The sequence below is a fragment of the Cupressus sempervirens genome, chromosome 5 (genome assembly GCF_028749045.1).
Source record: "Cupressus sempervirens isolate cs-2001-9-10 chromosome 5, ASM2874904v1, whole genome shotgun sequence".
Taxonomy (NCBI): Eukaryota; Viridiplantae; Streptophyta; class Pinopsida; order Cupressales; family Cupressaceae; genus Cupressus; species Cupressus sempervirens.
Genome location: NC_143122.1, coordinates 218,766,155 through 218,782,463, shown reverse-complemented (window position 1 = coordinate 218,782,463; position 16,309 = coordinate 218,766,155). Strand labels below are relative to the sequence as shown.

General features: G+C 36.3%; 1 protein-coding gene across 1 annotated transcript in view; it reads left to right on the top strand.

The window, feature by feature from the left end:
* The window catches only part of LOC149555208 (nucleolar complex-associated protein 2-like), a 135,372-nt gene that overhangs the window by 71,803 nt on the left and 47,260 nt on the right, over positions 1–16,309 (top strand). The window contains 6 exon segments of the mRNA XM_089829290.1: positions 2,736–2,844; positions 2,947–3,001; positions 3,151–3,248; positions 5,543–5,614; positions 5,771–6,313; positions 6,401–6,703. Of these exon segments, the coding sequence (XP_089685416.1) occupies positions 2,736–2,844; positions 2,947–3,001; positions 3,151–3,248; positions 5,543–5,614; positions 5,771–6,313; positions 6,401–6,703 (1,180 nt within the window).

Genomic DNA, 16,309 nt, shown 5'->3' with positions numbered 1-16,309 from the left:
GGCAGACTAGGGCAGAGAGACATGACCCTTGTAGGAGTGGCACTAGCATCACCTTGAGTGGGTGTGGCAAAGGGACTTCCTGTAGTGGTTGCTGAGGTGGTGGCAGAGTTGGGGACAGATGGGTTGCCACATAGAACAATGCCTTAGGGGGTGTTGGAGGTGGTAGAGCAACACAACGAGGGACCTATAGAATTGAGAGAGTCTCAGGTGTGACTAGATGTTTTGGGACTAGATGTAGTAGTCACAGTAAATGTGACATTACTAGCAAAACCAGCTATGGAGGTTCTAGTGGTTGTCGTAGTTCTGAGCCAAACCCCTTCGCTTGAGAGTATGAGCACATGGCTCACCCTGCAGTTCAAGATGACACCACTGCCACCTACTGAAGTTGTTATCTTTTCACCTGATAGGGATGCACCACCTCCAAAGGTTGTGGATTTGGAGGAAATAGAGTCACCGTGGGACAAGGAGACTATATAGTGGTTGTCACACCTGCAGCCACAATTGAGACATAGGAGGATGGAGACTGTCATGTAGTTGAGGTTCAGGGGGATAAGAGATTGCTAGCGTTGGACTCCTCTCAAGCTGTAGTGGAGACCTTTCAGGCTTCACCATTGGTTTCACATGACGAGTTTCATACACCTTGAGTTGTCGAGGTACCTACGTAATGAGGATGTTGAGACATACCTTGCAGGTGTGGTAGCCTAAGGTGGTATCTCTGCATATGTCCAGGCTTTGGAGGGGGTTGTCTAGGAGTTGGAGTGGGTATTGGCGTTCATGAGAGTAGGCTGTTCCATTGCCTTTGCTACTTGTTTTGAGGTTTGTGGATGGTCAACCATGGAGACTAGGTTGTGGATGAGCTATTAGTAGAGAGTTGAGTGGAGATCCTCAGTCGAGAGATAGAGCAAGTCTTCAGAGAGACATACTATGCTTTACGATGACGAGAGGTTGATCAGGTAGTAACACAAAGAGCTCGAGAGATAGCCACCCGATTAGCGACAGTTGAGGGGGATTTGGCTCACTAGACGCAGGAGTTAGCCAACCAATAAACAACTTGGGCGGTCGAGAGAGCAAAGTTGGTAGCCTAGATGGAGGCCGCTAGGAAGGATTGAGCTGCTTGGAGGCTCGCATGGTGGAGGAGATGACCTTTTGTCAACAATAGTTGGATAAGGAGAGGACAAAGAGGAGTCTATTGCAGACTTGGTAGCTCAGGAGACCAAGGAGTTAGACACCAAAGAGAAGGAACTTGTGGAGGCTACTTTTATAACGAAGATGATATTGGAGAGATAGATGGAGGCAGAGTAGGACCTGAAGGCATGAACTCAACAGGTTTACAAGTTGGAAGCATGCCTAGCTTCTTCGACGACATCACAACCATTATCTTTAGGGACACTCCTTCAACCCCCTCCTTCTTAGTCTTATTTTTTCGATGTATATACTTGTCAAACATTGTCTCCGTTTTTGTTGTCAGTCAGACTTTCTTTTTGTAGGGATGATGTTGTCGGCATAATTGTAATTGTCGGTAAAATGGGTTAAGTTGGTTGTTAGTTGAGTTGTTAGTGGCTTAGGGTCAAAATCTATAAATTGTTTAAATTTAAAACTGATGTAAACTAGAAGTAGAGTAATGGAATGCACTGTGGTTTTCTGATATTCATTTGCATTTACCATCTTTGTTATAAAATTCATACAATACCATGCATTAAACTAGTTAACCATAGGTGGTAAACATATATGAGAACGAGTTGTCTATGTATTGTGTGAAGTGTAATACCTACCTCTAGATGTCCCCATGGCCACTAGAAGTGTTGCTCCGCCTGTTAAAACTAAAACATGGATACAATTTTAGAACTCCTCATTCCCCATGATCAAACCTATCCTTTTAATGTTAATAATTTAGAATAAATCATAAAATACTATAAAACTTGAATTAAAAAAACTAAATAAATTTATTATCAAGAAAAACAAAGATTCCCTTTAAATTTTATAAATTGTTTAAATTTAAATCTAAATAATAAAATAAAAGAAATAGGAAAATTTTGTCAATGTTTTTATTTTGTTTTTAAAGGGTTTAAGATGGTTCTTGAATATTTTGTTTTTAAAGTGCTTTAGATGGTGCTTGCTTATTTTATTTTAAAGCGGCTTTCCTTTAATAACACAATTTTAGCTTACTTGTGAAAAGTCATAGCAAGAGAGCCATGATTTAACCATTAGTAGAATTATTGATGATCTGTTCAACCAATTTATATAGTCTTTCTTAATTATTTTGAGGATTAATTAGTGTATCGGTATGTTACTATGCTTCAAACTGAAATAACATTTTTTGTTTTTGGTTCCGTTCAACTTGATTTTTATTATCTTACAAGTTACGGAGGTGCTTGAAACTTACATGAATGCAAATTATTATTATTCTACCAAATGGATCATTTATATAGAAAAATATGATCCTCGATGTAGTCGTTCTGGTCCAGGAAAGCCTAACGCCAAGGAATAGGTATACAAACTTGTAGTATAGTATTTAGTATTTTTAGATTTCATATCATAAGATTATGTTGCGCTAAATTTGTTAGCTTATACTGCATGTGTGTTTATTCTGCATACTTTATTATGGATTTATGCATTAAACTTGTGGCTAGTATGCACTAACATGAACATAAGCTATTTATTCCACTTTCCATCTCTTAAATATACTCTGGGGTTCACAGATTTTGTTATACAATGTTCAAAATGTCATACTGCAGAAAGTTGGGAGAAATGAATGTGGATGAGCTAATGGAGGGTACCTTTATGGATAGCACAAGGACTGAAGACAGAGAACTTGGTTCCAGTAATGGTGACATGCATTCTAAGGTTTTATGATTTCGTGCTGCCATACCTGCTTGCTTACATTGTTTAGTCTGGTAATCTGCACATTGATACCCTTCTCATTTTGTTTTTGCTTTGAGCGTACAGGATGGTAAAGATTATGTTGATATTACACCTGATGGACTTGAGGATGATTCTGAAGGTTTGATATTTTTATTTTCCTATTTTCAAAATGGATAAATGCTCTCCCCTATTAAGTCTTTCAACAGTCAAATACCATGTATGTGTTGTTTGGATAAACAATTCCAAGTTCAGATCAGATTAATTTTCAGGAAAATGATTTAACTACAGACAAGGATGAAGATGATAATGCGATGCCAGGCCAAAACAAGAAGCTTCTATCTGAATCAAAGAAGCATAAGACACAGTTAGAGAGACTTAAAGAGAAGGTTAGGTTTCTAATGTATTTGACACATGGTTGGATACATCTAGGATGTCTAAATTGACAAGCACAATTGACTCCTTACAAATGAACTTTATCAAGTAATTATAGAATATCTGCAGAATTTTGATAAATGGGGAATTTTTGGAGATTTTTTTCTTCAAATGTTTAGGGAAGATGATTTGTGCACTTAATCAATTTTAAATACTAAGTTTCCTACTGGAATTCCTGCATGTCATCCTGTTTCATTTTATTGTGGCGTTTGTGCAAATCACAAACCGATAATTGATTTACATTTTGAAGTCCTTTGAATTTCTTTTCTTTGATAATAGATGCTTGAGTTATCATTGACAACCAAAGAAATTTGAAGAATCTCAGTACAGTTCAAATTCTTTCATTGCTTATCCATTGGCATAAATGTTTTGAATCCTATAACTGTAGGCTCAAATATTTTGTATCTATAAGCTAAGTCAACGGAATGTGCTGGATTCTATTCAATAAAATTTGAAAGTCCAGTGATTTATAACAAAAACCTTAAAATTTGTTAAAATTCACCATCATATTGACACTGCAACTTGGCCTGAAGTCTGCCAAATGATTATTGTGGATATTTTCGTAAATTACTTGGTTAGGGTTTACATATTTGGTCTCTCCTTATTTTCTAGAGCTATATACTAATTGACAATAGACACTTAACTTATTTTGCCTTTGGTTTGATACTTAGATCTTTATCTTCAAATTTTATGAAGGGTTTGAAAGCTATATGTTTTGGTAAATAAGGATTTCCATATTCACCAAAAGATCATGTATTTAATAACCCCATAGCAGGATTGGATCTTTGGTTGACAATAGACACTTAACTTATTCTGCCTTTGGTTTGATACTTAGATCTTTATCTTCAAATTTTGTGAGGGGTTTGAAAGCTATATGTTTTGGTAAATAAGGATTTTCATATTCACCAAAAAATCATCTATTTATTAATCACATAGCAGGATTGGAACAGAACAACAGTTTGAGGGTTTTCCTGTGGCCATAGCTGCTTTGATAGAACTGTAGCAGTCTGAAGTTGAACAGATGCCTGACAAGAAGTGTTTGTACAATTGACTTCACTCTAAGCACTAACATTATGACATAAGCTTGTATGCATGTGTTTTCAATGTACAGTTTTAAAAGTGAATTGTATTAGGCATGGAAAATGAACTCATTTTTTCTTTTGAGTTCCTGTTAAGCTGCCTAGTCTCTATCAAAATTGGGTCTCTCAAATTTTGCCAAAAGAGTTTTGAAGTTTGTTTTTCAGCATGTGTGATGGAAACAAACAAGTGGTGATATTATTATATTTTGTGAATGCTCATCTATGAAACTGATGGAGGATTCAGTTAAAGTTACATAATATGGCATTTATAGTTTATAGGACTCATAATTTACTTTCTACATTATTTTGAAATGAATCAGTTTTTAAGTGACAGCTTGCTATGTTGGCCGGCATATATTTCAATACCTCATGCTCCAAAGCATTGAGAGGTTCAACATTGATGGTGATGAAGTTGGAAATTTCTTGATCTGACTCAGCGTTCTTTTTGCATTCAGTTGGTTGACAATAGACACTTAACTTCTTGTGCCTTTGGTTTGATATTTAGTTATTTCTTCAAATTTTGCGAGGGGTTTGAAAGCTATATGTTTTGGTAAATAAGGATTTTCATATTCATCAAAAGATCATGTATTTAATAGCTCCATAGCAGGATTGGAACAGTACAACAGTTTGAGGAGTGGCAATGACCTATTGCTGCTTTGATACAACTGTAACAGGCTGAAGTTTAACAGATGCCTGAAGAGAAGTGTTTGTACCATTGACTTCACTCTAAGCACTAACATAATGACATAAGCTTGTATGCATGCTTTTTCAATGTACAGTTTTTTAAAGTGAATTGTATTAAGCATGGAAAATCAACTCACTTTTTCTGTGTATCTCCACATTAGGCATGCCATAATGGTATTTCCTCATACATCTTGCTTCACAGTATATTGCTCAACCCTCTCAAGTTATATCTTCTTCAGAATGTTATAACCTAGCCGTTGACAATTATTTTCTATTTTATATTTCTTCAATAGTAGCAGATTGTATATTTTATGTAGATTTCTGGCCAGTCTTTCTATGTTTTATTTGGTCTATTTATAGCTTGCAAACTATGCATTACAGGTAAAAGTAAATGCTATCGTATATTTTATTCTTTGCATGCCAAATAGATTTAGAGCAGTCTTGGTTTATTACTAACTACATTTTATATCTTTACATTCTGGCAGGATCCCGAATTCTTTGAGTTCTTGAAAGATCACGACAAGGAACTTCTTCAGTTTAGCGATGAAGATAATGATGTGTGTGAATACGTAGTCTGGGAAATTTTTTTTCTTTGTTTCTTTCTTAAGTCTTCTTGTTGAACAGTCATAATTTTTTTCATTTGTCTGTAAAAGCTAAAATGATTTATATCTTGGTCTTTGTAAGACTATTATGAGATTTGGTGATGTGTGTAGGAATTTGAAGAAGATGACAAAAGTGAGGATGAAGAATTAGCAATGCCTAGTGAAGAACAAATGAGTGACAGTAAAGATTTTAAGCAGTTATCAAGGAAGACCATTACAACCACAATTGTAGATGGCTGGTGCAAAGCAATATTGGAGGATCAAAGCTTGGGAGCTTTTCGCTCACTTATGCAAGCTTTTCGAACAGCATGCCATTATGGTGATAGTGATACAGATGATTCTGGTCCAAACTTAGGGGTCATGACGAGTAATGTATTTAATAAGATTATGGTGTTCGTTCTTACAGAAGTTGATGGTATTTTCAGAAAGTTGTTGGGAATTTCTAGCTCTGTTGGAAAGGACTCCATATTAGGATTGAAGCAAACAAGACGATGGGCGAAAATTGGCTCTCTTGTAAAATCGTATCTCAGTAATTCTCTTCATGTGCTAAATCAAATGACTGACAATCAGATGATTTCGTTTACAATTCGTCGCCTTAGATCATCAATTATATTTTTAGCTATCTTTCCAACTCTATTACGCAAGTATGTCAAGGTAGGACATCTTAGTTGTTTATATATGATTCTCATTGTAAGGAAGGAAATTCTATTGGTGCTAGGTTTTTATTTGTTCCATTTGCAGGCTGCATTGCATTTTTGGGGTAGTGGAGAAGGAGCTCTCTCTGTGGTCTCATTTTTATTTATTCGTGACATGGCTGTACGAATGGGATCCGATTGTCTTGAAGCCTGTTTGAAAGGTATCTATAAAGCGTATATTGCAAACTGCAAGTTTGTAAATTCAGCAAAGTTGCAACAAATTCAGTTTCTTGGAAACTGTGTGGTTGAGCTGTACGGGGTAGACTTAGCTAGTGCTTACCAGCATGCATTTGTATTCATTCGACAATTGGCAATGATTTTAAGGAATGCCATCACTATGAAAACTAAGGTAAGTACAATGCTCAAAGTTTTGTGGTACTATACTAATTGTATCACAGATAAAGTTAAAGATAAATTTAGGAAGAATATTCTGCTCATTTGGTAACTTGTTTTCCTTTAATGGATTATAATTTTTGATCTGAAAGTTGTATTAAGGAATGCATAGCCATTCTTCTTTTTGTGTATTGAACTGGGATGTGTATATATATGTATGTATGTATATGTACCTACCTTTGAAATGCACCTGCTATGCTTTTAGCCACATCGGTAGAAAACATCGCTTAGCTACCACCCAAAAATATTTGAATCATCCCTGGACATTTAAAAAATGCTTGGAAATGGTAGGATGGCTAGAGGATGCCTAGGCATCCCAGGACTATTTTGGGAATGGCTAATCAGCTCCTATAGCCCAGATTTAAAAAAAAACAAATTAAAAAACCTCCAAAATGAGAAAATTAGAGGAAGACACAGGGTTTACATTAACTCTAAACCTAAAACTAGACACAAACAACCAAAAGAAAAAATAAATTTACGTTGAATGCAGTGGCTTGCTTTGCCAGTCTTCAGGGTCCAACATTTGACAAAATAGAGGCATGGTCAAATAGCACTACATTAGCTCAAATCGAATTTATTGGATGGTGAACATGGCGTGGTGGGGTGCAATTGATTTGAGGATGCCTGTCGCTAGATACACTTCACAAGTGTCAGTTCCTCTGTTGCAGAGAAGAATCAGTCCATATACAAATTTATTTTGTTTGTCAAGAGGAATAAACTATAGAACTAATTACTTCTGGCTACATAATTGGATCTTAATCTCAAAGATGCCATACAAATTGATGAAGAGGAGGCACAAAAGGAATTAGTTGGGGGTTCTATTGGATGAGGCAGCTTCCCATATTGGTAGCGACTTAGATTTTATTTTGTTATATATATACTTTGATAATGAAAACTCAAATGATTACACATTGAAATGTTGTTAATTTGTATGCTAACTCATGCATGCTCTCAATTCAGCTCAATTTTTCATAATATGGTGATATGATGAATGCCTTATCATATGAATATTGGAAATTTCTTATATTTTTAAATTGGGTTGTTTTAGTGGGGTTTCCAAACACTTACTATTTTTAGGAAGTCAACAGTCTTAGCATTTTTGGTATTTCAAGGTTGGACTAGGAGCTTGTTAACGAGAAATTTCCGATGAGCTATTACAATGCCATATCCGAGTCCATTTGATTAGAGATTTTAATGCTTGAAGATTTTACCTATTTATTATAAAGTGACTTTATAACTCAAGTTCATATTGTTAATGTCACTTTAGTATCTATGGGCCCTTTATTTCCTTAAGTGTGGGAAAGTGTTATTTTAGAAAGGAAATAAAAAAAGAGAAAAGGGAATGTGAAGATTTGCTTGTTTGTGCTTAAAATGGGAAGAGGGAGCTCATTTTCAGCATACTTGGTTTTGTGGTTTGGATTTCATTTTCTCTCTTGGAGAGTTATTTTTGAAAGCTTCAGCTTTCAGCAGGCGAGAGGATAGAAACCTTTGATCTTGGACAATGGGCGGGAACCCATTATTAGTTGGAGACATTGTAAATGTGTTTCACATTTTATTCCAGGTTCATCTTTTCTGTTATTTAATCTTGTTGTATTTACTGTCTCCAAGATTGGATTAGATTTTGATTTTTTTGAAGAAATTCAATGAAATATTATTTATGAAATTGTGTTTCTGCTGGAGATTTAATTGGGTTTAATGGCTGAAATCTGATTTACATTGCATAGATTTATTTGTTTATAATTTCTGAGATTTTGTTGAGGGTTTTGGGGCAAATATCCAATTAGGGATATTAGAGTGGTATCAAAGCATCAGAATTGCCATCTTATTTGGTATTGTGAGAGGTTTCATCAGAATTGAGTTACAGGTATATAGATGGAACAATAGGTTTGTTGCAGTTTTGAAATCTTAATTAGAGCCAGGGAAATTTTTATGGATAATTTATTATAAAGTTAGATAATTATTTTTTGCGGAGATTATTATTATCTCTATTGAACTAATGTGGACTATTACAAACTTAACCACATTGAGCTTGGTTAAAGTCGAGTATTAAAGTTAATTTTGCATGTGATTTGGCATTGATATTGATAATTGTTGACACAAAAGTCTGCACCCTTGCTTGAAGTGTGACCCTCAAGCAACCTTGTGTAACATGGAAATGACCTCCAAGTGTGGAACTTGCGCTCTAAGGAGAAACTTCTTGACTATTAGGGTGCACCTAAACTATTGCTTGAGAGGAAAAGGGAGAAGGTGAACTGAAATTAAATATGCAGAAAGGGAAAGGGGGGTGATACTCCGAGATAGAATTGAGATTACAACTTTGCACACAACATCAATGAAACACTTGAATACACAGATCTTGACTCTAATCTACCTTCAAAGAACTCTCCTGCACGTTTGGAATTGATTAAATGTTGAAAGGAAGGATATCTTTACAATACAAGAACTATCAGTAGATTAAACATGACATGTAAACCCTAGAAGTAGGAAAGAAACATTCAAAACAAGGAAGAATACATACTCAAATAATGAATGGTAAGAAGAGGTAAGAAATAAAGCTATTTCATTAATTGAAACGCAAAAGTTGCAAGGCATAATGCCGCTGCAAAAGACAACTGGAGAAGAAGTCTTAAGAAATATTTACAGCTTGCCTTTATAGAGTTCATGCATAACTTTGATTTAACTATGAGTTCAAACTCCAACCACAATAGAGTTGAGTTGCAAGGGCGAGCAATAATTGAGAATCATAAAGAAATTTGATCACGAAGTCCAATCACTGCTGGAATTGACAAGAAGAGCAAGAGACGAGGCAATCAGCTGTAAGAGATCAAATTGCCAAAAATCTGATCATTTTGTGCATTAAAGAGGAATGGAGTGTAATGGTGTTGTGCCAATCAAGGCCCAAGAAGTCACTTAGCATTGAAGAACTGGCTTTGATAGCATGTCATGGCCACACGAAGCTAATTCATGTTGCTAGCAAAAAATGGAGGGAGGGATAACAAAGCGTGTTATCTACTTGCAACATGCAGGGTTGACCATGGGGGTGGGGGGATTTGATTTTGCCGAAATTGAATGTTGGTCGTCAATGTAGGTCATCTCTTGAAATAGATGATCCAGATGTTGCGGGAAATCTCCCCAGTACAGATTAAGAAGCAACTGTCAATGTAGATTCTCCCTTCGAGATGAATGATTGAGATGCAATGAGGAAACCCCCAAGATGTGCTAGATCCAATGACTGTCATGCAATTCCGGGCTTCGGAGCCTCATGGAGACTCCGCAGTATGAAGAAATGCCATAATGGTGACACTTGGCAGCATCTCACACATTCGTGAGACGAGAAGGCCATCTCACAAAAACACATGGGCCGTTGATGTAGATCTTCCCTTTAAAATGGACAACCCAGACGGCAAGGGAATCTCCCCAATGAGATATTAAAACGCAACCATCGATGTAGATCCTGTTTATTTCTAGTGGGCGGCTAAGATGCAGCGAAGAGATTCCTCCCAACAAAGGAAATGGATAGCATGAAAGATGGGACCATCTGCTACGTGGTAGAATTTCGGACTTCGGAGCCTTGTGAAGACATTGCGGAGTGAGGAAACGTTGGAATGGTGATGCATGGAAAAGTGATGAAATTCCAAGCTTCGGAGTGTTGAAGAAACAATGTAGCATGCGGAGGCATCGGGTTGATGATGCGTGGTAGCATCTCGCGCAATTCTAGGCTTCACAATCTCGCGGAGACATTGGCGTATAAAGAAATGCCGGAATGGCGACACTTGGCAATATCATGCGCAATTCTAAGCTTTGGAGTTTCACGGAGACACTACAGTATGAAGAAACACCAGAATGGCGACACTTGGTAGCATCTCACACTTTTGTGAGACAAGAAGACCATCTCACGAAAACATGCATGCCATTAATGTGCTTTTCTGTTTGATAGAATAGGTGGCGATCTTTTGATCTTCCATTGAATCTCCATCGTCGATCTGCGCATGTGCGTGTTGGGCTAACCTAAGTGCCCAAGATGGGACCCTCCACCACATGGCACAATTTTGGGTTTTGGAGCCTTCCCAAAACATTGCAACTTGAGGAAATGCCTGAATGGCGATGCGTGGCAGCGTGATGCAATTCCGAAAACCTGCTGAGCCAAACACGAAGACACAATAATCGTGGATGTCACCTGCAAAGAATCTAGCCCATTGAAAGCTTCTCTGATTGGATATTAGTGATGGGCTGAATGGGGGGCAAAAATGGAAAAATGGCCAACAATAATGATGTGGGCTTTATAAGGCTGGCTTCGATTGTGATATCTCCAAGTTGCAAATATTTTACCATTGAGGATAAATAATACCGTCTTTCCTAAGTCTGCTTCATTATTAGTTCTTGAGGCAGGATACTTACACGGTCATTCCTTGCAAATAAGTAATTAATTCCGCCAATAACGTTGAAAGTTTTTATTTACATAAATATATATCCTATGTTTATAGATTTATGTTTATTTAAAAAATATTAAAATAGTTATTTATCTTTACTTCTATTGGATAAGAGGAAAAATAGCAAGGAGGAAATTTATTTTTATTACAAATAAATTCATAACTTTCTCAACTCGTAGGAAGAGTAGTTGGATTTATAATGTCTTGAGAACTTTTTGGAAGCGTGGAAGCTTCTGGTGATTCTAGAAATACAAAGGGGAAGGAAATAAGAGGCACTTAATGGAAAAGCAAAAAAGCAGAAGTAGGAGACACGTCAATTAGCCACAAGAGTCACAATGGAAGGTATAGCGGGTGAGGTGATGTGTTGCTACTGGTGCTTGTTTTCCCATTGTTGGTGGCTGTAATGCATGTTTCTATCAACACTAGTGCCCAAGGTAGATAGGGCTTAACTGTAGCTTTTGTTAGTGGATTGGCTACCTAAGCCTGTAATTGATGTCTTTTCTACCTTTACATATGCATTTGTGTCCACAGGCATTGGGTACTACTAGCTGGGCCCAATTGAATCAGATTCTTACTTGGATTGATCAAATTTGGGTACATATCCCATTTAAACAACTTTGTGCAGAGGCAAGGGTAAGGGCATAGACAACAGGGAGAACACTAACATGTGTTGGAAGAACATGCAATTTATCTATAGAGAAATTCCTTGACATCTATAATAAGCACCAACTCAATCATATGATGCCTCTTGCAAAATAGATCAATTGACTCAGTCGAATGGTGCCAATGATGTTTGGTATCTTGAGCACCCTTACAAGGCTTTTTGCTATAACAATAGAAAAGAAAAAACATAGATCTAGAGTTCTTGTCCTCTTTGTTAAAATTGTCACAAATAGGAAGATCTAATAAAAATTATGAATAAATAACAACTTTGTTGCAGAGAATACATCTGAAATAGAAATAATCAATTTTTTTGTATGATTAATAGGTGGGAGATTAGATCTATCCTAGATTGAAACCCAATCAAGTTTTGCCTCCACAAACTTAACATTATTGAATAACAATATAATCAAAGATACAATCCTTGATTTTATATCTAAAAATATAAAATTAAAAGAGTAGAATTATATCACCCTTGAGGAAGTGAGATCATGGGCCTTCAGCCTATGACAATAGAAATTCCAATTGTGACAAGGAATATACACGAGGGAAAAGAAAATAAGGTATGTATACAAATAGATAGCCCACTGGTCAAAATTCAAAATGTTATTAGAAGATTTACATTTGACATTATTATTGCAAGATTTCGTGGTCAACATATGAAATATGGAAACATGGGAGAGACAACGTCAATAATGGATTAAAGAAACATCTGCGTGTCAATATGATCATTGAAGGCATGAGATCAATTGTTATAGATTAAACTTTAACATAGTGTCTTGCATTTAAAAACATTCCTAAATACACAATACATGATGCTATCTGTATTTAACATCGGATGCAATAAATGAATTGATGACATATGCAACATATAATTATATTCATGGACAATGGCAAAATAGTGGAGCAATAAAATCAATTCACGACAATGATGACGAAAGGAAAAGGAAACAACAAAAGTCCTCAGTGAAAGAGCTGACTTATTTTCCAAATTGTCAGCAATTTCATGACATTGACACTAGATCAGTTGTTAACATGAGCTAAGTGAATCGTCAATGAAATTGCAATTATGTGTCGGTGGTATGTTGTAGATAATATTGTTATATTGCAGAGCAACTCAGAAAGGAATCTACAAATGGACCTTTCTACAAATGGATATTGCCCTTGAGAATCATGGAAATCTCTTCGCATGTAAAGTCTAGAAGCAAGGACAGGGAAGAATATTATATATAATTGTGTTGAGTATATAAGTGTTGTTGTATGGTGTTGTGTGCTTTGTTGGCATGAAGACACAATGTTCTGGTGCTAAAGTTGCAATTAATAATATGCATATCAGGATTGAAATAAGAAGCAAAAGATAAATTAGAGTCTCGATGAATAACTCTCCAAGAGAAAAATAAATTTTCAATGATACAAGAGTGAGAATTTTACATTGTGGGGGGAATAATAACTAATGTTCCATTCCCATTGCTCGACAAATGCTTATATGGAGCCATTTTCTGATTTGATGTATTTGGACCTTCATTGGAGCAACTTGTATCAAGGATTTTGATGTATAGATAATTATTTATTATCCTTAAGTATCACATTTATCTACTCGCTGTAGTCTCTCTTATTTGTATTTTTATACATACTATAAGAGCTATTTGCCTTGATCTTCTCCTTTCTCTCCAGGGATGTTCTTGTATGGAAAGAAGAATGGTTCATTAGGCATGCTACGGAATATTGTGTAGGACTCAATCTTATGATCAGAATTATAAGTGTTAGTAAACAACATTTCCGAAGATTTTTGGCAGTTGTTGAAAAGGGAAAATACTTGTAGACTAACAAATTGAATTCCTAATTACAGATAAGGAATTCTCTGCTTGAGATTTGTTTTATCTTATATAAGGTGCAGCTAACCTTTTATGAAAAGATAATCGTTAAATCCTCTATTGAGGGAAAATCTTCCCAATAAGTATTTTACTGAAAATACTGAAAAGCTTTGAGTTATCTCATGAATACAAGATAAATGTGAATACTGAAAAACCATTTGATTTTAACAATCAATATCATCCACATGATTGAATGTTAAAATAAAGGATAGATAGAGAAATAATATAGATTCCACCTCCCTCAACCTTCAAGATTTAAAACAAATAATTCCAGAACACACAACAAATGTAACTTCACTTCCACATATAACATACACCCCCAAGAATACAAATTATCATAAAGAAGACAACAGTATCTACTTCAGATTGCTTCAACACATAAAACTATAGAATTTTACTTCAACTTGCTACTAATCTAGGAAATATTCTATTCAAAATTCAAAATGTAGAACTTTAAAACAAAGTATTTCTGTCTCAGTCTACGAAGAGATGAACTCTATTAGATATTATCTATTACATATTTATACGTCATAGGGCTAGATAACTATCCAAAACTACCCCGCCAGGAGTAAATCGTCTCTTAGTTAACACAACCATGTTAACCGAACTGCATAAAAAGAAATAAACAGGAGAAAACAAAATGCAACTGCCCAATGAACACATGCCATGTCAGGAAGAATTGTCCGCACTAGTCGCGATTCTTGCGGCCTTCCATGTCTTGTAAGCAGTGGTAAATGCAGAAATAACTGACTGATGAGGTAAACCGATGTAGGTAATTCTTTGCTTCTAGACTTCCTTTTCCCTCTTCAGCTCTGTTACCTTTTCTTCATGCATTTCCAAATGCTTCAGGTTTATTATCAACGTAGCCCTAGTATGAGTGACATTTGAAAAATCCTGTTTGCATGGCGTTTTCTTCTCTTGAATCTCTTGAAACTTCTTCTGGACTTCATTTATTATTTCGTCCACCTTGGCTATGTAGTCATTTTCCTTACCCGCATAATGCTTGTTGAACCACTTTAGATCAGCTTGGATGATTTCATCCACAAGCTTGAGACCATCTAGGATTTCTTTTATCTCAATTGCTACCTAGACCAGTGCCTCATTGCACCATTTGATACAATCTTTAATCACATACAAAGTCTTATCATCCAAGCCAACCACAAGGCATTCAACTTGGAACCTCTACAACCCAAATCCTTGAATTTCCTCTATCTAGAGCACCACTTTTACCCAATTTTTTCTTTCTTTCTCAAAGCCTTCATTATTGGATTCCGCCTTTTTGATGATGGCAGTAGTTTCCTTTGAAGCTTTGTCTAAAAGACTTATCTATTTCACGGTTTCACTCAAGACATACTGCAATCATTCTTCAGATGTCCTTGCAACAATGTTACATTCTGCAAATTATCGAGAAACTGCTGATTGGCCAAAGAAGATACATCCACAATTGGAGACATCTCATTTAAAGGCTTAGGTTCTGGGTGCAGGATAGCATTGATGTATTGCGCCATGCTACTCATTGCCTCTTTCATATCTTGCTTATCCTGAGCATCTTTCCAGACTCTGTTTGTAATCTTTTTGTTTGAAGCTTCAAAAATCTTCATATCCATTGCACGGCTTCCCTTCCCAAGATCGATCCTTGATGCTTGATAATCTTGAGGAGTGAGATCTTCATCGGAGCTGCCTTCCGGTGGCTTGGCAATCTCAACTGACCAATGCCCTGAACTTTTATCGAACTTTATCCTGGATTCAATTCTGGCCTTTTTGGTTTTCAAAGATTTTCCCAAACACTTGCTAACCAAGTCATCAATAGGCATCGACAAGGGCACCATGCTTCTTGTCTTCTTGATGGAAGTCTCCAGCCACTTGGGCATGGTAGAGCTTTGCCCGTCATGGGAGAAACCTTAGTTAAGGCTAGGGTACGTGATTGAGTACCAACGCTTTCAGGTAACTTTTGAGGATCTGATGCATCATCTGCCATGGGAGAACTGGGAGGTTACTTTGGATTTGACTTTGTTTCTGCAGGATCTAGATTAACTGTCACTGTATACTTTCCTTCGCTTGGCGTTGCTTTCTTAGTACTCAAGCGGGTTACCCTTCTTACCTTCGGCACCTCCTTATGAACTTGAAGTTGAAGTTGCTACGAAGTTACTTCAGCTTCAACTTCAGGGGAACCTGCAATAGGATCATTAATACTAGGGTTAGTGATGGCCTTTGGCTTTGAGTGTGCCTTTTTATGTTTGGCTCTTGAGTATTTCTTAGGGACACTAGGGGTAGCTGATTTAACATTTTTTGACTTCAACCATTTTTCAGTTCTTCTCAACACTTTTGAAGTACAGGAAAGCAAATCATCTTCTTCCTTTCTACTCCAATCAATTTCAAGAATGGGCATACATTCAATTTTATTAACATAAAATGACAAAGTAGAGGATAATGCACTTACAGTTCTTGACAGGCTTAACCTTCCAGCTCTCTTGCTTACCACTCGACGCCAAGAGCTCAAAATGATTAAATGATCAATTATACTAGCCAGATGGGTAATTTTAGGAAATGATTTCTTGAAAATCTCAAGACATATATGAGCAGGCGAAGGTATTTATA